The following is a 27163-nucleotide window of genomic DNA, read 5'->3' on the forward strand; positions in this document are numbered from 1 at the left end:
AAAATTCAGTTGTCCAACTAAAAAGGATCCTATTGTTGCTTTGTTGTGTTTGATAACTTTTCACTAGCAGTGTCATCAAACAGATTGTGAAATGTTACCCTAGTTATTATGATCCTTAGTTTAATTCATAATTCTATTGTCCTTTCATCATCAACATCATCATCATCCAAGCTTTCAGTAGATGGAAATGACAAGAGAACACATGTCAAAGTCGAGACTAGTTACCGATAACATCTCAGATCACTAATTACAGTATTAAAATATATATATAATTCAGGGCTTTGCGCTTTCTTGAACTTAGTTCCACTGCAAAATGAATTAGAAATGATGTACTGGGTTTAATTCTAAAGGATCCTAATTAGACATAGATCTAGGCCTTCATTATATGGGTTAAGTTCCAACTCATTGTGTTGTTGAAAACAAGGTTTGTCGTGTTGTGGTATATTGTGCAGTATGGGTGGTACATACTGGTCCGATAGGGGAATGATATGCGAACCACCCAGTACCGAGTGGTATATACTAAATGATCTCGTATCGCTTGAAACAAGGCCTGTACCGGTTGGAGCGATCAAAATTTGACCATTACCGACTTGTACTGATCAGTAACAGTTAAATTTTGACTATTATCAATGGATGGCTTAGATTCAACCAATTTCAACAATCAGACCCATTTGGAAAGGTTTTTAAACTCTTTCCTCCCCCTCATTCACCCATTTTCACTCTCTCAAACTCTCTCTCTCTCTATCTCTTTCTCACTCATTTCTTTCTCTCATTCTCATATTTGGACCCTCTTAAGACTTCACAACGCTGCGATTTGTGGTTTGGATCAAGCTTAGAAGACTAATTAGGGAGGATTAACACCTAAGTAAGAGGAAGAACTCTCTAATCAAATATATGTATTTTTTACATGATTTTCAATGATTTATGAGATGATTAAGCATATTCTATGTTCGCAATATCTAATATGTTATTTGAGGTCTTTATGATTATAGAATGGTGTTAATTAGGGAGTAATTAAGGCTTTTGATGTTGTGATTAGTGTATTTAATGTTTATTTTTTTAAAATTAGACATTTAGTGGGTCAAATCTTTGTATTTCATAATATTAAGGTGATTTACATGATTGTGATAGTATAATAGGTTTAATTAAATTTTAATTAAATTTTTTAATACTGTAACTAGTGATTTTAATGATGATTTAATCAAAATTTTGACCCATATCGAGTCAATTCAATATCTTTAATATCTGTTAGAGTGTTTGATATGTTTACAGTGGTGAAAGAAGACTAATTAGAGATTAATTAACTATGTTCATGCTGTGGTTAGTGTATTTAATGTTGATTTAATCAAAATTTGACCTATATTGGATCAATTAAATATCTTTAATGCCTATTAAAGTGTTTGGCGTGTTTATAGTAGGGAATAATAAACTGTTAATGGTGTTATTAGTATATTTAATGATGATTTCATCCGAATTTTACTTATATTAGATCAAATTTACGTATTTAATGCCCCTTAGGGTGTTTGACATATGAATAATGGCAAAATAGGGCTAATTAGGGTTTAATTAAGTATTTTAGCACTGTAATTAGTGTATTTAATGATATATTAATCGTTATTTGATCCTTTATTAGGTCAATTTTATGTTTTTAATAATTATTAGAGTGTTTGACATGCTTATTGTGGTAAAGAGGGCTAATTAAGGAGTAATTAGTATTTCTAATGTTGTGATCAACAAGGTTTGACTTATCGGTCTGAGCCGGTGTGCTGGTCGACAGACAGCACGACACGTGCTGCTCCGTACCGGTGTACCGACACACGGTACGCCGATATGTACTGATGCTTCGATGAGGAAGAAAAAGAGGTTAAAGAGGAAGGTTCGATGGAGGAACAGAGCAGGAAAGAGAAAGAAAGGAAGAAGAAGAAGAAAGAAAAGGAGAAGTGCAGCGATACTTAGGAAGCAGCGACGGCAAAATCGAAGGGAAGCAGTAGCATCACAACAGCGAAGAGATGATGTCACTACAACATCGCAACGGCGAAGTGGCAGCACCGCTGCAGCATCGCAGTGGCGAAGCCGCAAAGAGGAAGTGCCGTTGCAGCATCACAGCGGTGAAGTGACAAAGAGGCAATGCTGCTGCAGCATCGCAGTGGCAAATCAGCAAAGAGGTAATGCCGCTGCAGCAACGCAATGGCAAAAAGACACTGTCACGGCTTCGTACACGAGAATAGCCCTAATATGCATTTTTTTTACACTAAAATGAACTGAGGCCCACCACTTTTTGATTTTTTTTATTATTTTAATGCAGACTACCGGAAATGGGGTGGTTCATGTATTGGTCCATGTCCGAACCGGTATTTACTGCCTAAACTGTACCATTTCGAGCGGTACAATAATCCCTAGTGATTAATATATTTAAGTATGAATTCATCGTAATTGCACCTATATTGAGTCAATTCTATATATTTAATGTCGAATAGGTTGATTGACATATTTATAGTGGCAATAGGGTTCATTACGTACAACCGGATCCTCGTTATTTCAAATTAGAGCAAATCATAGCTTGATTATTTAATTCAATTTTGGTATGAATATGACACCAAAGAAATAGGCACATGATTAGGACAAACGTAGCTTGATTATTTTATTCAATCTTGATAGGAATATGACACCAAAAGAACAAACACATGATGACACATGAAATCTTGATAGGAATATGACACCAATTCTATATATTTAATGTCGAATAGGTTGATTGACATATTTATAGTGGCAATAGGGTTCATTACGTATAACCGGATCCTCGTTATTTCAAATTAGAGCAAATCATAGCTTGATTATTTAATTCAATTTTGGTATGAATATGACACCAAAGAAATAGGCACATGATTAGGACAAACGTAGCTTGATTATTTTATTCAATCTTGATAGGAATATGACACCAAAGGAACAAACACATGATGACACATGAAATCATGCTCGAAAGATAAACGGGAATCGTTATCATTGGTAGTGCATTTATTGTGACTACATCAGCAATGGTGAAGAAATCACACGGGTGAAGATGCATTTGATCGATGGGTATCCCGATTTTACAAAATGTAAAGAGGCTCCAACGAAGGCTCGTAAATCATTTCAAGACAAATTACAATAGGCAAGGGAAGATACAATTAAAAAGGAGACAAGAGTTGAGGAATAATACTACAGGCCTATGCATAAACCAATTTATGATGAATAAAAGAGTCGTGACAATGATAGCAACTCAGATCTCAAAGCTAGTACTTGTGCATCACTAGAGCATCAAAACATATACGAGGAAACAATGATGGATCGACGACCTGACTCTCAATGGGAGCATGGCAATGGTAGTGAGTCTACGTCACAAGAATTCCAGAGGTCAGCCAGCATTAGGTAACCAACTGACCCTCCTCCTTAGTTAAGTCGAAATGGTAACATGAGGCAAGGTAGAATCAATGGTTTTATCAAAAGACTTGGCAGGAGGTCAACACTAAATATTAGTGATATTGATCCGCAAACCTATCATCTACAAACAGCAAAGACACGGATTAACGATGCATATACAAAAGAAAGAAGAGGGATATTAGGAAGGCAATAGCTACATGGTTCAAATTCCACAGAGTTCAAGCATACACAGCCCAAGGTCTATATTGTCATAGCATGATCTCCTCTATTCAAAAGGTTGGTGATAAGACCCTAAAGTCTTATCGTAAAAAAGAAGAAGGGAAAGGGGATGATAATGATCGCTTCGAGGGGATCGGCCTCCTTGATCGCTTCGAGGGGATCGGCCCTCCTTGATCGCTTCGAGGGGATCGACCCTCCTTGATCGCTTCGAGGGGATCGGCCTCCTAGGGTTGTCCAAAGACAGAATAGTATTTTTCATAGATTACTGAAAAGAAGCAGTTACATCCCTATTTATAGAGTTCCACCCAAAGTCCATCAGGACTTGAAGTCTAATAATAAATAAATATTAAATAAACCTCTACTTGACTCTAATTGAACTAAATCGACTCAATAAACAACTGGACTAAACAGACTCAATAAACATTATTCAAAAGCTCAGAAAAAGGGTCCTAATAGTTCCTCCCTCTTCAAATCAGCCTTGTCCTCAAGGCTGAGCAGCATCAATCTCTAGGAGCTTCTCTTTCAGCACTTTAGCCATAGACTATCTGTAACGCATCACAACCCGTTGATCAAGTAAGTATGATCTCCACTTTTTAATAGTGTAAGCAACAAGTCGGTCTTTCAATGTAGAAATCGTTGCATGAAACTTCTGGCCCTGTATAATCAATTTTATCTTTGAACCTTTGCTATCACAAGTGAAAATCCGTCCATCAACGATCTTTACTTCGAATCTGTCGTAGTCTTCAATGTGGTGGGCCAATCGGTCAACAGTCTCACTGTCCATAAAATTGTTAGTGCTACCAGTATCAATCAAAACTATAACAGGCTGATGTTCCAGAGTTTCGCCAACTTCCATAGTTTGCGGGTTAGAGTAGTCGGCTAATGCATGCATTGTATATATGATAGGTCCAACATCTTCATTAGAATTTATACCTTCATGATCGGAGTCCACATTCTTAGCTTTCGGTTCCTCTCCAATTGGTTCAATCATCAGAAGTTGCCCTTGTTTACATCGGTGCTCCATACTCCATTTTTCATCATAATACAAACCCCTTGCTGATCTTTCCTTGCTAATTTTTTTCTCATGTAGATTTGCAAATGAGATCGCAGCTATCATAGTACGGGGTTGACGAGCCTTAACTTCACACCGGATCTCTGGAATAAGCCCTTCAATAAATGTATCCAGAAGTTGTCGGTTCGACCAATCTCTAGCTTGATTTGATAATCTTTCAAACCTACTCTGATATTCTAACACTGTAGAAGTTTGATGAATTTTGACGAGCTGACAATCAACATTCTCATATTCGGATGGGCCAAAGCGAACAAGAAGCCCTCTTTTGAACTGCTCCCACGAAGGAACTCCGTGAAAAGTTTCATACCAATCGTACCACTGGAGTGCATCTCCCTCGAGTTGGATTGAGGCCACTTCTACCTTGGATTCTTCTGGGGTTCTATGAAAACGGAAAACATTTTCTGCCTTAGAGATCCAATTGGTCGGATCTCCATCTTTCCATCTCGGAAATTTCATCTTCATGTGTGAGTAATTTGTGTCATAATCTTGGGGCCCTTTTCCTGTATTTTCAGGTCTATGCAACGTAGAACTTGAGCTCCCACCTTGTTGAAATTTACTAAGGCTCCCCAGTAAGTCCTTTTTGAAATCATTAAGTACTTCTTGTAACCGGTTCTCAATTCTAATTTCCAATGCTTCCATTTGTGCTTTCACTGAGTTATCGATGGCCATTGCGTAAGACTGCAAATCTGTAATCTCAACTCCTGTTTTTGGTGTCGGACAAGGGCATCAACACTGTAGATGCGAAGTTACCGAGGAGGTGGACGCCAAGGGCAGTGCTGCGGTCGCTGCATTGGAGGAAGAGTAGCTGCCCTATTTTTATCGAGGCGTGGGGTGAGAGCGCCGAGGTTGGAAGGCGACTGCGTTGATGTGGCTGCAGTTGGGGGCAGCTTCGCCAAGGGCCTGTCGCTGCGGTGGTTGCGACGATGCGAATGGAAGGCAGCGTTGCTCTGTCTCTACCGCACTATGGAAGGAGGCGTTGGTGATGCCGAGGAATCACGTGCGGTTGAGGATGCGACGGTGCCGTTGAAGCAGTCGAGGTTAAGAAGAGGAGTCGGTACATGCGTCACCGAGGTTGAGGCTGCAGTGGAAAATAGGAATCGACGGTGGCAGGCTGGGCGGCAAGCGGCGTCGTCGCTGGCTGGGCAGCAGCGGCGACGGTGGTGGCAACCGGCGTTCGCAGCAGCAAGAGGACCGGCGACTGCTTTGCAGCAGCAAGAGGATTGCTCTGTTTCGGTCACCAAGGGGCAGAGCAAGGGGGAGTGGCAGCGGTCGTTCTCGCCCGAGCCAAGGGGGAGCGGCAGCTGGGAGGCGAGCGGCGGTCGCCTCACGGTGGCTGGCAGCGGTGGTGGGTCGGCTGGAAGGCGACGGCGCTCGAGGCGCGGCTACGATCGACGAGGGGCTGCGGCAACAGAGGAAGCTCTGTTTCTACAACCGCTGCAACGAGGGGCTGCGGCAACCGGCGGCTGCGGCTGCGACCCGGGGGGGGCTTGGTTAGGGTTGCCTTACAGCGGCTGTGATCGAGCGATCGGGAAGCAGCGGCAGCGGTGGAGAAAAAGGCAGCGAGCGTCGTGGCTGGCCAGGAAGTTGCGATGGTGGAGATGGGAAACAGGGTGCTCTGTTTCTATCGCACCACAGCCGGAGCCACTGGCGATGCTGGCAACAGCGGTGCGGCGGTGAAGGAGGCAGCAATGGTGGCGCGGCTAGAAGCAGTGTCACCAACGATCGCTGACGAGGGGAGGTCGAGCGACTGCGGCTGCGATCCAAGGGGAGGCGGCAACGACAGTAGGGTTGGGATGGACGCTGGCAGCGTCGTCTCCTGGCCGGGGAACAGCAGCGGCGGTGGTCGCCGGCCGGGAAGCGGGGCGATGGTGGGCGCTGGCCGGAGAGCAGCAGCGGCGGGTGGGCTGGCCGGAAGCAGGGGACGCAGGGGTGGCTGCGGCTTCTTCTTCCTCTATTGTTTCTTCTTTTCCTCTTTTTTTTTTATTATCGAGATGGGGCAGCGAGGAGGTCGAGCGGTGGTCGAAGGTCGCTGGCCGGGGAGAAGCAGCGACAACTGTGAAGAAAGAGTTGCCTTGTAGTGGTGGTGGGGAAGAAGGGAAGCAAGGCTGCGGCGGGTTGCGCCAAGGATCGTGGCTCTGATACCAATTGATAAGACCCTAAAGTCTTATCGTAAAAAAGAAGAAGGGAAAGGGGATGATAATGATCGCTTCGAGGGGATCGGCCTCCTTGATCGCTTCGAGGGGATCGGCCCTCCTTGATTGCTTCGAGGGGATCGACCCTCCTTGATCACTTCGAGGGGATCGACCTCCTAAGGTTGTCCAAAGACATAATAGTATTTTTCATAGATTACTGAAAAGAAGCAGTTACATCCCTATTTATAGAGTTCCACCCAAAGTCCATCAGGACTTGAAGTCTAATAATAAATAAATATTAAATAAACCTCTACTTGACTCTAATTGAACCAAATCGACTCAATAAACAACTGGACTAAACAGACTCAATAAACATTATTCAAAAGCTCAGAAAAAGGGTCCTAATAGTTGGCACGGGAACCCAACCTCCAACAATGAAGGAGATCCACAACGTGTATTTAAATGACGTGGCAGAACTGAAGAGGATTGGATCAAATCCTTCAAGAGGCACGGGATGAATATGAGTGACATTGATGTGTGACAATTAGATAGGCCAACAAGAGTAAGTCTCGTCAATTTTCTTGTGTATTACAACAAATGTGTGGTTTTTCACAAGTCAGTTAATGTTTTCGACATGATTCAATATGCAAACTATATTGAAAACCTAAGGGACACCATAGTAGAGGAGATCGAACCATAGTACATTGTCTAGATGGTCACCAACAATAGAGCCAATTTCAATAAGGTCGATTTACTATTCATAGAAAAAAGAGAAACATTGTTTTGGACTCCATGTGTAGCTCATTGCATAAATGAAATGTTAAATGATATTAGCGAGCTATCATCAGTCAGCAAGTGTGTAGCTTGGGCACAGTCGATCATAATATTTATATATAATCATCATTGGGATCACTCTTTAATACAAAAGTATATAAATGGTGAGATACTCCGACCTAGAGTCAGTCAATTTACTATAAATTTCATTGTCTTATAATCAATACAGCAAAAGAGGTAGGGCCTTAAGGTAATAGTCACCTCGCAGGAATGGTCCAACTCAAGTATTCAAGACCAAACGATAGAAAAAATGTGAATTTTTTTCTAGATTTTGGGATACTATAAATGAAATAATAAGGGTAGAACAACTTTACATTGTCGTTCGTAAGATTGATATGGACAAGTGTCTCCAAATGTCTTATCTTAGATATATGTTGATTACAATAAGAGAAGAGATCAAGAAAGCATTCATAGATGATTTGAAGGTCGAGCAATACTTACAGATCATCCATCACAAGACCAAAGCTCATATGGACCAAGACATCAATAATGCAAGTAAATTCATATTCAGTATAATTTAATTCATAGTTTTCAATATTTAAAAAATTATTACTAATAAAATTATTTGTCTTGCAACGTATTATTTAAATTCGGTAATTCAATTTCAATATAATCTTAGAACGCAAATAGATTTAGTTAGCACTAAGAAATGTTATATATCAACTCTTGTAAAACACTACCAAAGCTATTATGGAGGGTCAATTCTTCCAGAAAACAATCGGTTCATTCTCTGACGGTGTAGTTATATCATGTCATTACAATATGGATACTAGTAAAAGAAAGTTAATGATTTAAAAAGCACTAAGCATCAAAAGACGCCAAGGTCCCAAAATGTCCGAGGCGCTAGGCGCTTGCCCAAGCAACGCAAGGCTCTCTAAAATATTAAAATATAAAAAAAATATTTTTAATATTTTAAAATATTAAAATATTAAAAATATATTTTAATATTTTAAAATATTCTCTACTATTAACAGCAGTAGAGAAGAGTATAATGTAAGGAGACCGAGGTGAGAAGCTAAGTCATGGTGAGAACTGAGTCGCAGACAGGAGGTTGTTGTTTGAGCCCAGCAGCAACGGGCAATAGCGGAGAGCAGCGATAGCTGGCAACAACGGAGAGCAACGGCACTAACGGCGACAGCGAGGAGAGGCAGCAGCAGCAACAGTAGCGGCAGCAGTAGCGATAGTGAAGAGAGGCAGCAGCAGCGAAGAGAGGCAACGACAGTAGTAGTGACAGCAGAGAGAGGTAGCGGCAACGGTAGAGAGAGGCAGCGGAATCAATCGTAGGGTAAGGGGAAGTCGTGAGGAGGGGGAGACTGATATGCGTGCATTAGTTAATTCAATCGAACCAATTAATCGGGCGCTCGTTGCCTCTCTCCGCTACCGCTGTTACGATTGGTCGCCTGGTTTAAACCAAGCGCTCGCCCGAAGCGCCCGGTGCTTGGACTCGGGCGAGCACCTAACCGGCACCTCTTTGAAGTGCGTCGCTTGGCCATTAAACGAGGCATTTGAACCTCGCCTTGCCTCGCCTGAGTGCCTTTTAAAATCACTGGAGAAAGTTACACACATATTGATTATAAACTATATTTGACATTAATTATTTATTATGCTAATAAAGTCTTATTTATATCTTTTTATAATCAAGTGGTGGCTACAATTTGGAGGGGATACACCAAATTTAAGGAAGGTTGTCGTTTGTGTACTTCCGCAAACGACAATATCGAGTGGTTGGAAACATAACTGGTCAACATAGATATTGATTCACACAAAGGTCCGCAACAGACTATTGTATAAACAGTTAAAGAAATTAGTATATGTCCACTACAATATGCAACTAAGGTTACAATACACCGAGTTAGACAATGAGCTAGAGGAACTAGAGATTGATCTCATTGACCTCCAATGCTACAATGAAGATTCACAACCGATGTTAGAGTGGGTCGAAGCAACGAAGAACCAAGAGAATCCTCTACTTGATGAGGCGGGAGATCCTCCACGTCTTTCTTTGAAACCCTAATTTAACTTTTTTTTTTTTTTTCAAAATTTTTTGGAACTATTGTCGAACATTTTTCCATGCTATCAGTATGCCCCGCCGTACCGACACATGGTACGTCGACATAGAGCGATACATGCCATACTATCGACCAACCAATACATTGGTTCGGACTGGCAAGGCGAACCTTGGTTGACAATATACAATTGTGTGATTGAAAATATTTTCTTTTATATAAATCTATTTCAAAAAAAACTTTTATATAAAATCTTTTGATGCAAATTGCACAAAGAATTGTTTTAGAAAAGCTCTTAGGCCGTTGATCATGTCCTATAATCTAAAATGCACAGAGAATAAATGGTTTTGATTTTAATATCTTTTACGGTTTATGATCTTTAAAGAAACTAATCAATTTGAAGTGTTTCTGGATCCTTTTCACTTCTTTGATGCTCCTTACACGTAAAACTAGGTATCAAACCTAACCATGATGAAAACGACAACTTATTTGATCCCTTCAAAAGTTTAAAATTTATTTGTTAACTAACTTCCCCCTCTTTAGCTAATCTACTAGCTATGTGAACGACAAGTTTTCTTTTAATATTTGGTAACACTAAAATGTGCAAAGCACTTAACTTTCTTATGCACATGAAGCACTTTGTTTTGTTCTTAGATTATTAGATCAATATCCTCTTCTCTCTTTTTCTTTCTTGTTAGAAGATATGTTCAATCCTTAATTAAACAACTAACCCATCAAAACTTAAATAAGGATTCTATATGCTAAGATTGAACATAACAACATATTTATCTTATCAAATAATAAATTTATCCACATAAAGTTTTATTTGAACCTATGTAAATAATATGAATGAAATATTTATCTAAAATAATAAATCAAAGATAGCTCAATATGTCACATCCCAGATTTATAAAAAGAATAATAAAATCAGTATTTTATTATCCATAATTTACATAATAAACTCTCCTTTTTTTTCCTTCATCCTTGAATTCAAATCATTGTTTTTACAATAGTAAATGTTCTATTAACTAGAAAAAGAATGACATCTTCTTGGTAGAGTCACAAGTCTCTTCCACCCAAGCTTCAGATCTATTAAAAAGTAGTAGATTACTCTGAAAATAAATATAAAATAAAAACATATCAGCAATCACACATGCTGGTAGGAACTTTGAAAAAATCATAAAAATAATCTTTAACATTCGTGTAATATAAATAAATATCAATAATTCAATAAGAAATCAATAAAAATGATAATATATCGATTCATTATAAAACTTATGCATCAAAAAAATAATAATAATTTCTTACATAATAAACAAAATCATGCATCAGCCACATACAACACATACATAATAATTAGATAACAAAGGCATACATTATACCCGATGGTACACTCTCTTAACAGCGGATGGAGTGGTATCCCTCACCCGCCTAAGTGGGGACACGTTCCTCCCAACAACGGATGGAGGAACCGTCTAACCATCACATCTGATGGTCCGCTAATCCCCGAAGGGAATCGTCATGCCTGCCCTCGATAGGGATACATAAACATTCATGATCATTCATTTACACTTATCTATTCACTCACGCATGCATCAAGAAATCAATATGATTAAATATTATGAGAGACCATACTTGATGTAAATCTACTAGACTATGTTCATTGGTGGCACCGCACTGTAATGAGCCCACAGCTCCTTTCATAGGTTGCACTTCCATTGTGAACTACTAGCCTAGTTACATCTACTACATTATAACAATCATATCAATATCATAAACTTAAGAAAAGTAGAAAATCAATAATCATTTTCAAATGATATCTTCAGATAAAACCTTTAAGTTCATCAAATCATAAATGCATGAAACATCAATCTCTCAATAGTCCTCAATCAACCAAAACCCTAATTGGAATAGCTCAATTGACTTAAAACAAGCTCAATTCGATTATAACCTAACAGAACCAATCTCAAATCCTCAAATCCTTATAGAACCGGTCTGGAATCACCCTAGACTGGTCTAATTTACATTTGATTGATCTCGATTAGGTCGAGTATGTTTGAATTAGTCAAGTTAGTCTGGAATCACCCTAAACCGATTTTAACTGATCAAACCTATTTGATTTAGTCAATTAACGAGCTCAAACCAATAAAGGAAGAGGAAATTGGACTATGTCATGTAATGCTAGCCCAAACCGAACCAACCCACCTAAGTCTTGGATGGGTCACATGCGCTGCACATGCCTGTTCCAAGTAATAAGTTGAGTTGAGGTACAACATGCTACATAGAGGAGCGACGATGTGTCTACTGCCAATGGCATAGCTAGGCAGGCTTAACTTCATGGACTAGGCTAAGCCTCACTTATAAGTTGGGTTGAGCCTTACCACTGAACTAGGTCATGTTTGACTCGCGAGTTGGTCGTACCTAGACACATAAGTTAGGGTCATACCTGACCACATGGATTGGGTCGTACCTAGCCGCATAAGCTGGCCCATGCCTGGCCATATAGGCTGGGTCATACATGGCCACATGGACTAGATCGTACCCAGCCACATGGGTTGGGTCATGCTTGGCCACATAGGTTGGGTCATACCTTGTCACATGAGCTGACTCCTACCTGGCCACATGGGTTGGGTCATGCCGAGTCACATGGGCTAGGTTGTACTTGGCTATACGGGCTAGGTCGTACATGAACACATGGGCTGAGTCGATCCGGTTTGATAGATCAACTTGACTCAACTCATACCCCAATTAGACTCCTCTTATCAAATTAGATTTCAATATCTAAAATTATTAAAGAATAATTCAAATCTATTAATTAAACATTTTAATTCATGATCTCAAATTTAAAACTAATTACATTATAGAAATTCACATATAATTCTTGAAACGTAGAATATCTAATTAAATAAATTAGACCTATTATGCTAATCCAAAAATAAGAATTTGAATAATTAAATCAATATTAAAATTCACTTAACTTAAGATATCAATATAAATCAAATAATCATTCTAACATCACAAATCAATTATCATTATTTACTAATCATGAAATTTCGAAATTAAAACATCATTATACATTAGAAAATTATAACAATCTCAACATTAAGATTTCAAAACATAAATCAAAGTTAATTAAAAAAAAGAAAGGATCCTACCTCTCCTCGACTATCCTTTCCTCGATATCATCTCCTCGGGAAGTCCTCTCATCAATCCTCCCATTGTTAGGCTCGATGAGGAATGAGGGAGGAGTCGTCCCCTTTATATATAAGAGAAGGAATAATTTAATTTAATTTTTTTATTTTTTTTATTTTTTTCACACACAAAGAAAGAAATATAATATTCATTTCTTATAGTTCACACACGAAAATAGAATATAAACTATTTACTTCCTAAAAATCAAATCATTCATTAGGAAATAAATCAATTAATAATTTGATTGATTAGTAGAATTCCTAACTTATCCACATGATTAAGAAAATCAAATTGAATCATTTCCTTAACTATAGTACACAAACATAAAAGTTAATAATAAAGCAATACATCATTTATAGTAATTAATTTATGTTAAGGAAGAAATTATTGGTGATTACATTTCTCCCCCACTTAATAGAAATTTGGTCCCCAAATTTGATTAAAAATAACATTAATCAATATAGTTAGCTTTTGAAATACTAAGTCAAAGGACAAAACTAAACTAGCTTGAAAAATATTTTGATTAAATATGCCACTTGAAAACTTTTAAGTCAAAAATATTTTTTTTAACATAAAATATATAACAAATTAATGAAACTTATTGAATAAATTTGGTTTTAGATTACCCATAACAAGTATATCAAATTCTATATCTAATAAATCAATAAAAATTTTAATTTTTAAAAATTAATTGATTGTCGACATAAAATATAAGTTGAAGTACAACTCAACAAACAAAAGCAATTGAAATAATGAAAATTTATCCAACTATTCAACATATATTCTTTTATAATTTCAAATGATTTATATATTATATGTGTCAAAAAAATAACATTATATTTAATTCTCATTAGACTCATCATTGCATTAAACAAATAATATCTAATAATTAATTTGACACTAAATCAAAACTCTATTTAAATTAATTACTCATACGATTAAGTTTAAATATCAATGCACGATCAAATTTATTCAACTTCAAAGGCACATATTTTATTAATATCAATAATAACTTCTACAAACCATCCTAGCACATGTCAAATCTAATCTCAATTTTAATAATAATATATGATAATAAAAATTATAAAGGTAAATACTTTTTAATTTATATTTTTAAAAGATCCTATAAAATTTTAAACTTAAAATTATCAAAACTTTTACATCCGAGAGAATAATTGATACTTAGTATAATCTTCAATTAGTAAAACTAGATATATTAACTATAAATATTCATAACAATGTAAGACAAAACTGTAAAAGATAATTAATCATCAATCCTAAAGAATCCACACAGTAACAAATATGTTTTATTAAATTTACCATATTCATAATTATAGATAAAATAATATTCTAGAACAAAGGGTAACAAAAATAATATGTCAAACTATAATAGAAATTATGTAAAACTTCCTTTATTATAATCTACTTTAAATTTATAACAAAATTATATGAATGAATTTTAGATCCCTAACATAAAAATGATATGGTCAAAATAATAAATGCTATAAGACTTATGCAATAAACTTAATTTATTTATTTTTTATAAAATAAAATATAAATCTAAATATTTTACAGTGAACATAAGCATCATATAATATTTCTAGTCAAATTGCCAAATTATTATTTTTTTTTTTTCAGTATTAGATATAAATCTAATATGTGCATCTTCACGAATAACTAAGTTAATTAATAATATTTATTTATCATATATGTCTCAAAAGGAAAATAATACATTCTATAATTAAATTAACAACTCTTATCTACTCTGCAAAAAGGAGAGAAGAGGGCAATGGCAAAATCATATTCAAAATGTAGAGGCATATTCCACGTGATGGATTCCTCCCAACAGTGGATAGAAATAATCTATATCGTACTCCGAACAGCGGATGGAGTGATATCCTTCACTCGCCTAAGGACACGTTCCTCCCAATAGCGGATGGAAGAACCGTCTAACCATCACGTCTAACGGTCCGCTAATCACTGAAGGGAATCGTCATACCTGCCCTCGGCAGGGATACATAAACATTCATGATCATTCATTTACACGCATCCATTCACTCACGCATGCATCAAGAAATCAATATGATTAAATATTATGAGAGACTATACTTGATTTAAATTTGCTAGACTATGTTCATTGGTGGCACCACACTGTAATGGGCCCACAGCTCCTTTCACAGGTTGCACTTCCAATGTGAACTACTAGCCTAGTTACATCTACTACATGATAACAATCATATCAATATCATAAACTTAAGAAAAGTAGAAAATCAATAATCATTTTCAAATAATATCTTTAGATAAAACATTTAAGTTCATCAAATCATAAATGCATGAAACATCAATCTCTCAATAGTCCTCAATCAACTAAAACCCTAATTGGAATAGCTAAATTGACTTAAACCAAGCTCAATTCGATTATGACCTAATAGAACCAACCTCAAATCCTTATATAACCGGTCTAAAATCACCCTAGACTGGTCTAATTTAGATTTGATTGATCTCGATTAAGTCAAGTAGGTTTGAATTAGTCAAGTTAGTCTGGAATCACCCTAAACTGGTTTCAACTTATCAAACCTATTTGATTTAGTCAATTAACGAGCTCAAACCAATAAAGGGAGAGGAAATTGGACTATGTCATATAATACTAGCCTAAACCGAAACAACCAACCTGAGTCTTGGATGGGTCATATGCACTACACATGCTTGTTCCAAGTAATAGGTTGAGTTGAGGTACAACGAGCTAGATAGAGGAGCGACGATGTGTCTAATGCCAATCACATAGCTAGGCAAGCTTAACTTCATGGACTAGGCTAAGCCTTACCACTGAACTAGGCCATGCTTGGCTCGCGAGTTGGTCGTACCTAGACACATGAGTTAGGATCATACCTGACCACATGGATTGAGTCGTACCTAGCCACATAAGCTGGCCCATGCCTAGCCACATGGGCTGGGTCATACATGGTCAATGGACTAGATCGTACTCAGCCACATAGGTTGGGTCATGCTTGGCCACATGGGTTGGGTCGTACCTAGCCATAAAAAGCTAACTCCTACCTGGCCACATAGGCTAGGTCATGCCGAGTCACATGGGCTAGGTTGTACTTGGCTATATGGGCTGAGTCACATGAACACACGGGCTGAGTCGATCCGGTTTGACAGATCAACTTGACTCAAGTCAGACCTCAATTAGACTCCTCTTATCAAATTGGATTTCAATATCTAAAATTATTAAAGAATAATTCAAATTCATTAATTAAAAATTTTAATTAATGATCTTAAATTTAAAACTAAATTACATTATAGAAATTCACACATAATTTTTGAAACATAGATATATCTAATTAAATAAATTAGAACTATTATGCTAATCCAAAAATAAGAATTTTAATAATTAAATCAATATTAAAATTTACTGAAGTTTAAGAGATCAATATAAATCAAATAATCATTCTAACATCACAAATCAATTGTTATTATTTACTAATCATGAAATTTTGAAATTAAAATATCATTATACATCATAAAATTATAACAATTTCAACATCAAGATTTTAAAACATAAATCAAAGTTAATTAAAAAAGAAAAATGATCCTACCTCTCCTCGGCTATCCTTTCCTCGATATCATCTCCTCGGGAAGTCCTCTCCTCAATCCTCCCATTGTTAGACACGGTGAGAAATGAGGGAGGAGTAGTCCCCTTTATATAGGAGAAGATGAGATCTCCCCGAAAGATAAGTAATAATTTAATTTATCTTTTAAAATTTATTTATATTTTTCTTTTGCACACAAAGAAAGAAATATAATATTCATTTCTTATAGTTCACATACAAAAATGGAATGTAAACTATTTACTTCCTAACAATCAAATCATTCATTAGGAAATAAATCAATTAATAATTTGATTGATTAGTAGAATTCCTAACTTATCCATATAATTAAGGAAACCAAATTTAATCATTTCCTTAACTATAGTACACAAACATAGAAGTTAATAATAAAATAATACATCATTTATAGTAATTAATTTATGTTAAGGGAGAAATTATCAGTGATTACACCATATGTCCTTGCTCTAAATATTTCAAAAATAAAAATATCTATAATTACAATTTACAATTGACTTCATCACAAACAATGACCCCACAATTTTCTAATAGTTAATAACTAGATAAGCACAAAGAACAATAACACAAATTCATATCAATGGAAGTTTCAGATATACCCATTAAGATATGGAACTCGGTTTTAAAGGGATTTTTTATCACAGAACATTTTCATAAATAGACTTATGATGCAAAGAATAAAAATTCTAGGGAAAGAAGTTCCTATGAGTTGGAATGTAGGGAGATGCAATTCAAGATTGGCCAATTTTTCATCATTTGCAAGATTATTGTCTCCAAAATCTCATAACAAGGACCCAACCAAAAAACCCTTTAATTTTCAAAGCATCAGCCAAAATCAGTTGGATTCACCAAAAATAACCGAATTCGTCTATTCCAATTCTCTCAGCTAACCATACTTGTTCCAATGTGTTACTTATATGCTCCCACCAATTCTCAACAGGTTACAACCAGTCCTAACCAATGTTTGGGCAAGTCCCAGTTAAAGGTTTAAAAAAGTCAGCAATCCTGATCAAGATTGACTGATTTTAGTTGGGGTTATCCACAGGATGCACAAAAGATGTGATAAACCTGTCGGGTCAATCCTCTTTAACCGTAGTCTGAGAAGAGAGAAAGAGAAGAGAAATAGCCAAAGTCACCATGAAGAATGGTGAACCACAATAACAGTAGGATTGACAACTCCTCAAAATGTCATGCGATGAAGACTGCAACAGGTGGAGCAAGACACCAAGAGGAAGTGCTCATGAGAGTAGAAGGCAGACTCTACAAGGGCAAATCCCCATAGAGTCCACATTTTTTATGGAAAAGAAAGATATTGATCTTAAATAAAAAATAAACACTAAAATAGTCAACACAAGCTAACATATAGTGCCTCAAATAGGGTTCAGGCAGGCGCCTTCTATTAGGTGTTGCTTAGTCGCATAATTGGGCCCAAGCGCTTGCCTGGCCTAATTTGAAACCCGATTAAAATTAATTTGGCTTGAAGTGAACCCAAATGTTACAATCAATTCAATCAAGCCAAGTCCCATCCCCAATCTCATTTCGTGAGCCCATTGGTGAGAGAAACCATGTTCTTGTTCCCTTGATTGCTCGATCTCCTTATTGTTGTTTTCCTATCCTCTTCAGATGCTTTCCCCCCTCCTCTTCACCAACAACCAAAGCTCCTTGTCGCCGCCTCTTCAATGATGATTCCCGTCACTCCTCCCCATATCCATGCATAAGGCAGCCCTCCATTGGTGGTGTCATGGTGAAAACTCCTCCCCATATCCATGCACAAGGCAGCTCTCCCTTTCCCATTCGCTATCACTCTCCCTCTTTTTCCCTCTCCTCCTTCATTGTCGTACCCGTTGAGACTCCTCGACACCCCCCTCCCTTCCACCTCCTCCGTGCTTCTCACCCCCTTCCCACCCCTCTCCTTCCTCCAGCTCTCTCTCTCCCTCCTCCGTAGTTGCCCCATCAAGCCTCCTTCATACCACCCCTCCCCCCTCTCCTTCCCTCCTACTGCATGTCTCCCTCCTCCACCATCGCCCCCTACCGAGTGTCCCAACAACCCCCTCCCCCTTCCCTCCTCCATGTTTCTTCCTCCTCGCCCTCTTCTTCCCTGCCACTATCGCTCTCCTTCTTTCTCCTCTGCATCCATTATTGCCCCTAAGCCTTCTTGATAATCTCCCTTCCTCTCCCTCCACCTCCTCTTCCTCCTCGCTTTTCCCCTAGAAAGCCCTTGTAGCTGACATTCTCAGTTTCTCACTCTATCTGCTTCTCCCAGTAAACATACCTCCCCACCATTCCCCATTGAATATCATATTATTTGTTCTACCAAATATTGTGTAAATTGAGATGCAGCACACTTTCTGAAATTCTCCCATGATAAGACTTCCATGTTCAGGGTTTAATCAGGAAATGACTCAATGAAACAAGAAATTTGTTGAAAATTCAACCATCTAATGAGTAACATCACTAAAAAGAGTAACCTAGTGCACAGGGCTTCTATCAATGCGGCATCTGAAGAGATCCAATGATATGTGCAGCCACACCAATAAAGTACATAGGTTGCTTATGTTGAGAAGTACCACTGGTCAAAAAAAAGACAGAAATACAACTCAATTTGTCATTCATTTTTTTCCTAAGAGCTATCTACAGCCAAGCATTTAAAAATGGGTCCACACTCAAGGACTCCAAAGACCACAGTGAAGATCCTAACAAGATGAATATGCAACAAACAAGTAGCTATATCTTATCAAGTCTCTTGAATCTATATATTGTCTCAGTAAATGCAAACATAATAGATGCAGGAAATAGTTAAACAATGTTCTAAACACGTCCAACTTAGTGATTTGGTGGCAAGCATTACAATTCAAACCATATATACATATTTAAAGTACAAAACTAAGCATATACTTAGCACAAAGATGGTGATGCATGCAAGTATATTCCATAAAAGCACAACATATGTATGCAATAAAGTGAGTCATGGACATGGATTACATATGGATGCAGTAACATACATGCAGACTTACCACATGCCGGAAGTTCCAATTGTCTACATCCATGTTTATCCGGTTACTAGGTTTCTCAAGGCCTAAGGCAGTCAGTATAGGATTAGATTCTTGGGGGAGAATAAGAGTGTTCACTATCCCATAATTTCCCACCACATGAGGTTGCTGATCATCATGCCGCCATTCACCGTCAACAAAGAACTTATACTGCAGATAATAGTAATAAAGTTCATGAATTGGATGCCAATGTTCATAAGAGCAAATAATATTATATCAAGAGACATGACATGTTTAAAGAATTCAAAATGCATATGATAAGTGGACAACATGATGTTGACATGGTCCATCCATGTCAAACTCTGATATGACAGATTTATGCTGACCTGATGAATGCCTGGTGTTAAGCTGTAGACAGCTTGAAATATGTTAGGACAACCCTCCACAGGGAACATTGGATAACGATCAGTCCACCTATGATGAAAATTAAAATAGATAAGCTGTAGCGTTAAAGATAAAATAACAACAAGCTAGCCTGTATTCTTTCAGATTCCAAAGTTTAATACATCATAAGGATTTCACAAGCCAAAATGTCTTGACTAACCAGAAAATTAAAATTGTATATCCCTATATGGATATACGTCAGACAATTACACAAATACAAGCAATCATAGTTGCACTGCCTATTTATATGTAGTCCAGTATGGTTGATATGTCATGGCATGCGCACTACACTTCCATTCACCACAAGTAACCTTGACACTCTGCATGTGTTAAAGAAGAACATTTCCATTTTAAGAACAGGATTGACTTTTATTAATCAAAACCAAGATGTATAAGAAAAGGAACTTGATGTAGTTTCCCACTGTATGGCTGCAAGCGCATATACTGAAGCTAACTCTTTAGAATTCTGAGAAGTATCTAATCGCACTTTCTAACAAAAGATAATTAAACCAGTCATTTTGGTGGTATTTCTTTAATTCACAATTACACAAATAGAAAGCAAAATAAATTTTAAAAAAACAAAACGGAGTGAAAAAAGAAAGAGATCCCACCCCGTAAAAGAGCCAATCAGGGAAACCGTTCTCCCACCATAGGGCCAGACAAACTTCGTTGCTATAAGCACCTGACCGGAAATTCCAGCTGTATCGTGTGTACAGTCGGTTCTAGAAGAGAACATCAGGTCAAAACCTTCAGAAATTGATATCGAACTGAAAATGCCCGCAAAACTTCTCCCACAACTTCGGATTTAAAGATCAATCATGCATAGCATGTCATGTTTTACTGCGATGGTTCTGTTACAAAAGCAAATGATGAAGGAACACTTCGTCGGACTAAAGCCCTAAATTTAGCTTCTTCTTGCGATGGTAACTTCCCCGACTTGCAGAGCACCCATTAATGACCACTCCTTTTATGCCAGAAAGTCACAAGGCCACCGACTACCCCTCGAGTTGCCAAAGAATACCTGCAAAGATGCAGTCTTATTCACTAAAATTCCACTCTTCCTTTAACGGAATAAAAAAAATACCAAATTTACCCGATTCGAACTTCTTCTTCATCAAATTTCTACCCCAGTTCAAACCCACGACAGATGCCCCTCCAACTTCAGACAAGCAAGTAAAGCATCAAAAACGGGCCCTCAAAAGCCGCAAATGATCCAACCCCTCAATTTAATGCGACAAGGGAAACCAAAGAACGGAATGAAAACCCTAATCTTCGGCAAGAACGAGATCGCCAGAACAAACAAAAGTGTCTGACGACGAAATCAAGGAGGCCCCTAATCGTAGCGAATGAGAGACGAGGATTAGTGGAGACCGAATTGTGATGGATTGCACTCGTCGGAGTGACGAGAAAAAGAAAATAGTATTCCATTTCCAAATGGAATATTCTTTTTTTTTTTTAGTTCCGACGGCAGGGGGTAGTTGAAATGCGACGGGGCGAGTCACAAGCACGTCGAGGGGATCAGGACCGCGATTCCCAGATCGTGCGGTGGATGTTCCATGCCTTCTGAAACAGCTACTGCGTCCCGGACAGCTGTTTTTCTGTTATAGTTAAGTAATGCGGGGACGTGGCGGAGCTTCAGTGGCAAATTGCCGAAAACGTGAGGCGCGCCCTCGGTGGAGCCAGCTTATCCCAATGTTCCCACGTCACCACGTGCTGTACAGGCCAACCAAGTATCACATTTGGAACAAGTTATAAATTTGAGTTGTTAAATGCATGGATAAAAAGCAGTCGTTCTTTAACAGGGTCCAACTAATTTAGCTTTATAATCTTAGTTTTGTTAACTCAACGAGTCATTTCACTAATTAAAAACTATATAAGTAAATATACACATACATATATATAAATGTATATATATACATGTAAGTATATATATAAATATATGCATACATGTATATATATACATGTATATATATATATATATATATGTATAAATGTATGTATATATACATGTAAGTATATATATAAATATATATATATATATGTATATATACATATATATATATATATATACATATATATATGTATATTTATTTATTTATTTATTTATTTATTTATATATATATGTGTGTGTGCATATATATATGTATATAAATGTATAAGTACTTGTATATACAAGTGCATATACATATAATATATATATATATATACACATATATATATATATATATAACATATATATATATAACAAATATATAGATATATCCAATCCCTCAAGGACCATGAGATTCTATCCCAATTGATGTCTTCTTATATACCTCAACTCAATGGTGTATCTGAAAGGATGAATCGTATACTTTTAGACATGGTACGGTCTATGATGAACTTTGCCGACCTACCCATCTCATTCTTGGGATACGCCATAGAAACCGCAACTTACCTTCTGAACAGAGTTCTAACTTAGTCGGTAGTGTCTACACCATATAAGATATGGAAAATGAAGAATCTCGATCTTAAGGTTATTAAGATTTGGGGCTACCCTACTCACGTTAAAAAATGCAACCCCAATAAGTTGGAATCAAGGACGGTGCAGTGCAAGTTCGTGGGATATCCCAAGAAAACTTGTGGATATTATTTCTATCATCCCGAGGACCAAAAGGTCTTTGTAGCCAAGAGAGCGGTGTTCCTTGAGAAGGAATACATTTTAGGCGGAGACAGTGGGAGCGTGATAGAGTTGAGCGAGGTTGGAGAACCTAGCTCAAACACCACTCCACATCTCTCGAGTCTGTTTAAGTATCTAGCACACAAGTTCCGACTTTACGTAGATCCGGCAGAGTATCCCAACCTCATGAGAGATATGTGGGATATATTGAGGAGAGAATGTTGAGGATATTGATCATCCAACCTACGAAGAGGCTATTACTACTAGTTATAGGTGCCCTACAAGCCAATTACGTGAGTGATGACACGTGTGACTTGACATGCATTCTTTTTGCTTATTATATTTTGGCATTTATTACTTTATATTGCTTGTTGCATATATATATATCTATACATATATATATGTATACATATATATATGTATACATATATATATGTGAGATCTATGCAATGGGAATCAGATCATAATGAGATCATGATAATGAGACTAATTCGCCTTTAAACATAAATCCTAAATAATCTTGGTCATAGATTACTCGAGAGGGACATCGAGATAACCGAACAAACTGGTGTGTTATATACTCATTCATATGATAGATGCAGTTGATCTCATAGCTGCTCATGTGGGGACACTAGGGATACAATACAGGTGCTCATTGGGGAATGAGTTCACTGATTGATCCGTTTACGGAATGCTGAATGGTTGATGATGCATTATTGTCAGACAATGATTTTGTAGTCCCAGTGGTGTATCTGGTCCTTAGACATGAGACACCAAGAATGTCTTGTATGATGCTCCACTCTTTGATACCAGACTTATAGGTTTGGATGTTCCAGATCTAACACAGTTGGTCATCGGGAGTGGTAGTCAACCTTACGAGAGCTATTGAGTGTCGATAGAGGATTATCCACTCTCGATGTCATGAGAGGAATGTCTCATGTGTTCTTGCTTAAACAAATCCTAGGCCAAGGTCATTCGGATTGAGAGAGAAAGAGTTCTCCGAGAGAATCCGATTAGAGTGAGACTCGAGTAGAAACTGTATGGGTCTGATAGCACCATGCCCAATATACGGTCTTTGGGATATTAGATGGATGAGGGACTATAGGTACACGATAACTAAGGACAGATATGTCCAATGGATTGGATTTCCCTGTATTATCTAGGGACTGCGGCATAGTGGCCTAGTACAATTGATGCCAAATTTGAAGCAATGGAATCTCGGATTGAATCGCGGCTTGAATCGCACTTGGAGGACAAATTGCGCGCTTTGTTTGCAGAATTCAGAATTGGACAACCACTGAGTCCAACCAAATTTCAGCAAGGAGAGAGTTCAGAGAGGCCTCCAAAGAAGGAGGGACAGTCCTCGGATATGCTTCAGCCACGTATGAGGGTGGACTTCCCGCGATGGGAAGAAAGAGACCCGACGGGGTGGATTTCACGCGTCGAATGTTACTTTCGCTACTACCGAACGTTGGATGATGCTATGGTGGAAATTGCTGTCATCCACTTTGAAGGAGATGCTATTCAATGGTACAATTGGCTGGAATACAATCATGGGGCTCCATGTTAGAACCCTTGTGGATTCTAAGCTTGGGGTTGATCTCTTTAGGGGATCGGCCTCCTTGAAACTTTATAGGAGTTTCTTCCTCTAAGTTGCTGCTCAAAGGCTGCTAAAAATATTCATCTATTGCTTATCAAAAGATGATGAATACATGACTATTTATAGGGCTTCTAAACCCCAACTCCTAATAGTACTCCTACTCAAGACTCCTACTTCTAACCAACTCCTAATGCTTCTCTAAGAAGTAACCTCCAAACTAATCCTAACCTTAGTCGACCTCTTCACCTCTTTAATAGGGGTCGGATAGGTAGGTTTTACATGAATGCCTCTTTCAACGAAACTCAATTAGGACTCTCCTAGCTAGAGTCATTGTTGAATCTCGGATTTTGATGATGAAACTAATTGATTGTATTTAGATGTTTAACTGCATTTTGAGTGATGTAGGTCTACTCGATCATGATTAGACAGTTGACGCAGGAGGAATTGACGTTGCGCCGGAGGAGATTACGTCAGGGTATTGGACGGCAGAAGGCTTCGGACGTCGGGCATCGGGCCAAGGAGAGCGAAATTGCGCCAAGGATATCGGGGTTGCGAAGGTCAACCACCGATTGGGCAACAAGCCGCAAGAGAGGACGATGCACCGAAGAATCGGATGAAGCGCCAACCAATGACGTGCCGGGCAACAGAATGTCAATTCGCGTTGTAATAATTGTCTAGATCGGAGTAGAGTTTTAGCTTGTGTGTGCAGGATTAACTACGATAACGACGAAGACATAAAGCAAAACAAAGTGTCGGAGTCAAGCACGAAGGATTCATTGCGAGTTCGAGAGTTCGACGGAAGTCCGAAGGTTCATCGGGAATGCTGCCGGAACTAGCCGAGAATGAGTAGGGAGCTTGCCGAAGGGTTTTTCGGAAGCTCGCTGGAAGGTTCGTTGGAAGTTCGCGGAGCTCGCCGAGAAAGATCGGAGCTTGCCGAAGAAGCTCGTTGGAACTCGTCAAGATCAAATCGTGAAGTCTAGGAGCTTGCCGGGAGTCTGCAGAATGGTTTCCGAGAGTTTTTCGAAAAACCGTCGGAAGTTCGCCGGAAGCTCGCCGAAAGAAGTCTTGACTTACAGACTTTGTAATAGCTTAGAAAATGTCTTTAAATTCGTAGTTAGCATGTTACTTAGTGTTAGGATTAGGTATTAATCCTATAAACCAAGTAGGGGCTAATTGGGCTCTAGTTCGGACTGGTTTGGGCCAATTTTGGAGCCCAACCAGTGAGCTGAAATAGTGTAGGCGGTGGCACCGCCAGATTTGGCGATGGCACCGCCTAGCACCCGAGAGCCAGGCGGTGGCACCGCTTGGCTACGCGGTGGCACCGCCAGCATCGGGAACCAAAGAGAATTCAAATTTTGGAGCCCAAATTTGAATCCTCTTGAGGCCTATAAATACCCCTCAAATCTCAACTGAGATAACAACCTTTAGTTTGAGTTAAGAGCCTTAGAATAGTCTTTGCAAGCCTTATTTTTCATATTGCTTAAGTGTTCACCTCCTCCCATCTTGTTGAAAAGAATTGTAAGAGTGTGAACCACTTGTAAAGGTTGTAAGAGGGGTATTAGTCCTTCCCCTACAAGAAATTTGCTAGTGGAAGTTGGAAGCCTCTTCGAAGAAGGCTTCGCAAGTGGATGTATGTCATTTTGACCGAACCACTTTAAAAACTGCTGTGTTATCTGGTTTGCATCCTACTCTTGCCATTTACATACTGCAAACTTTTCTACTTAGTTACTATGCTTCCATACGTTTCTAAGTTATCAAGCCTCTAAAATCGGTTTCCATTGATATTGCTTTTCATCGTACGAAAGATTTATCAAAACCGAAGTTTTAATCCGCTGCACTAATTCACCCCCCCCCCCCTCTTAGTGCTGCTCCGATCCTAACAATTGGTATCAGAGCCTGATATTTCTCATTTCGGATTTACACCCGAGAGAAATGGCTCTTCATGGCTTTCAAGAGGGCTTATCGGTTTTTCGTCCACCGTTGTTTAACGGATTGAACTACACTTATTGGAAAACTCGAATGAGTGTTTTCTTGATTTTTATGAATTTTGATTTATGGAATATCGTTGAAAACAGTTTTCAACTTCCCTCTAAACCGATGAACGAATGGTCGGATTTGGAGAAGAAGTATTTTTCTTTAAACGCAAAGGCTATGAATGCCTTATTTTGCGCTTTGGACAAAACTAAGTTCAATCGGATTTCAACATGCGAAATGGCTTTTGATATTTAGCGAACACTTGAAATCACGCACGAGGGAACTAGTAGAGTCAAAGACTCGAAAGTTAACATTTTATTGCATGATTTTGAGCTTTTTCGAATGCAACCAAGCGAGACTATAGGCGACATGTACACCCGTTTCACGGATGTCGTCAATAATCTAAGTGTTCTTGGTAAATCTTTTTCGAATTTTGATCTCGTGAGCAAGATCTTAAGATCACTTCCAAAAAGGTGGGATCCTAAAATAACCGCAATACAAGAAACAAAAAAATTAAATATTTTTCTACTTGACGAACTAATTGGTTCATTGATGACATATGAAATGGTTCACAATACACATGATGAACATGATGAACAAAATCACCTTCCAAAGAACATGAAGGATTTGAAACTCCGGACAAATGAATACCACTTGAGCGATGACTCAAGTGATGAGGACAATGTTGAACTTGAACTTCGAACACTAAATCTTAATAAGTTTATTAAACAAAAATCTAAAATAAACAATGAACTTAAACGGAGGAAGAGGCCAAAGAAGAGGAAGGCAACCAAGGATAAATCAGAAACTTCCAAAGGCGAAACGGCGAATTGGGCTTTGACGGGCTTCGACTACAAGGTGAGTAACTCAACTCTCTTGAATTATTTTGAAATTACTTAAAGCCCTTCATGAGTGCTTAATTTAGATAGTAGGAATAGGAAATAAAAAAAAATTATTTTTCAAAAATCATATCATGTTTTTCTTTGTAGCATCTT

At 38.1% G+C, this 27163-nt stretch overlaps 1 protein-coding gene across 1 annotated transcript in view; it reads right to left on the reverse strand.

The window, feature by feature from the left end:
• LOC135612628 (sucrose nonfermenting 4-like protein) overlaps positions 1–21350 on the reverse strand; it is a 65250-nt gene extending 43900 nt beyond the window's left edge. The window contains exons 1-4 of the mRNA XM_065109135.1: positions 21029–21350; positions 20547–20956; positions 19878–19965; positions 19516–19701 (exon numbers count right to left, since the gene is read on the reverse strand). Of these exons, the coding sequence (XP_064965207.1) occupies positions 19516–19701; positions 19878–19965; positions 20547–20671 (399 nt within the window). The 5' untranslated portion in view covers positions 20672–20956; positions 21029–21350. The remainder of the gene's footprint in view (positions 1–19515; positions 19702–19877; positions 19966–20546; positions 20957–21028) is intronic.
• Positions 21351–27163: the final 5813 nt, after the last annotated feature.

This window comes from Musa acuminata, chromosome BXJ2-5 (assembly GCF_036884655.1).
Source record: "Musa acuminata AAA Group cultivar baxijiao chromosome BXJ2-5, Cavendish_Baxijiao_AAA, whole genome shotgun sequence".
Lineage (NCBI taxonomy): Eukaryota > Viridiplantae > Streptophyta > Magnoliopsida > Zingiberales > Musaceae > Musa > Musa acuminata.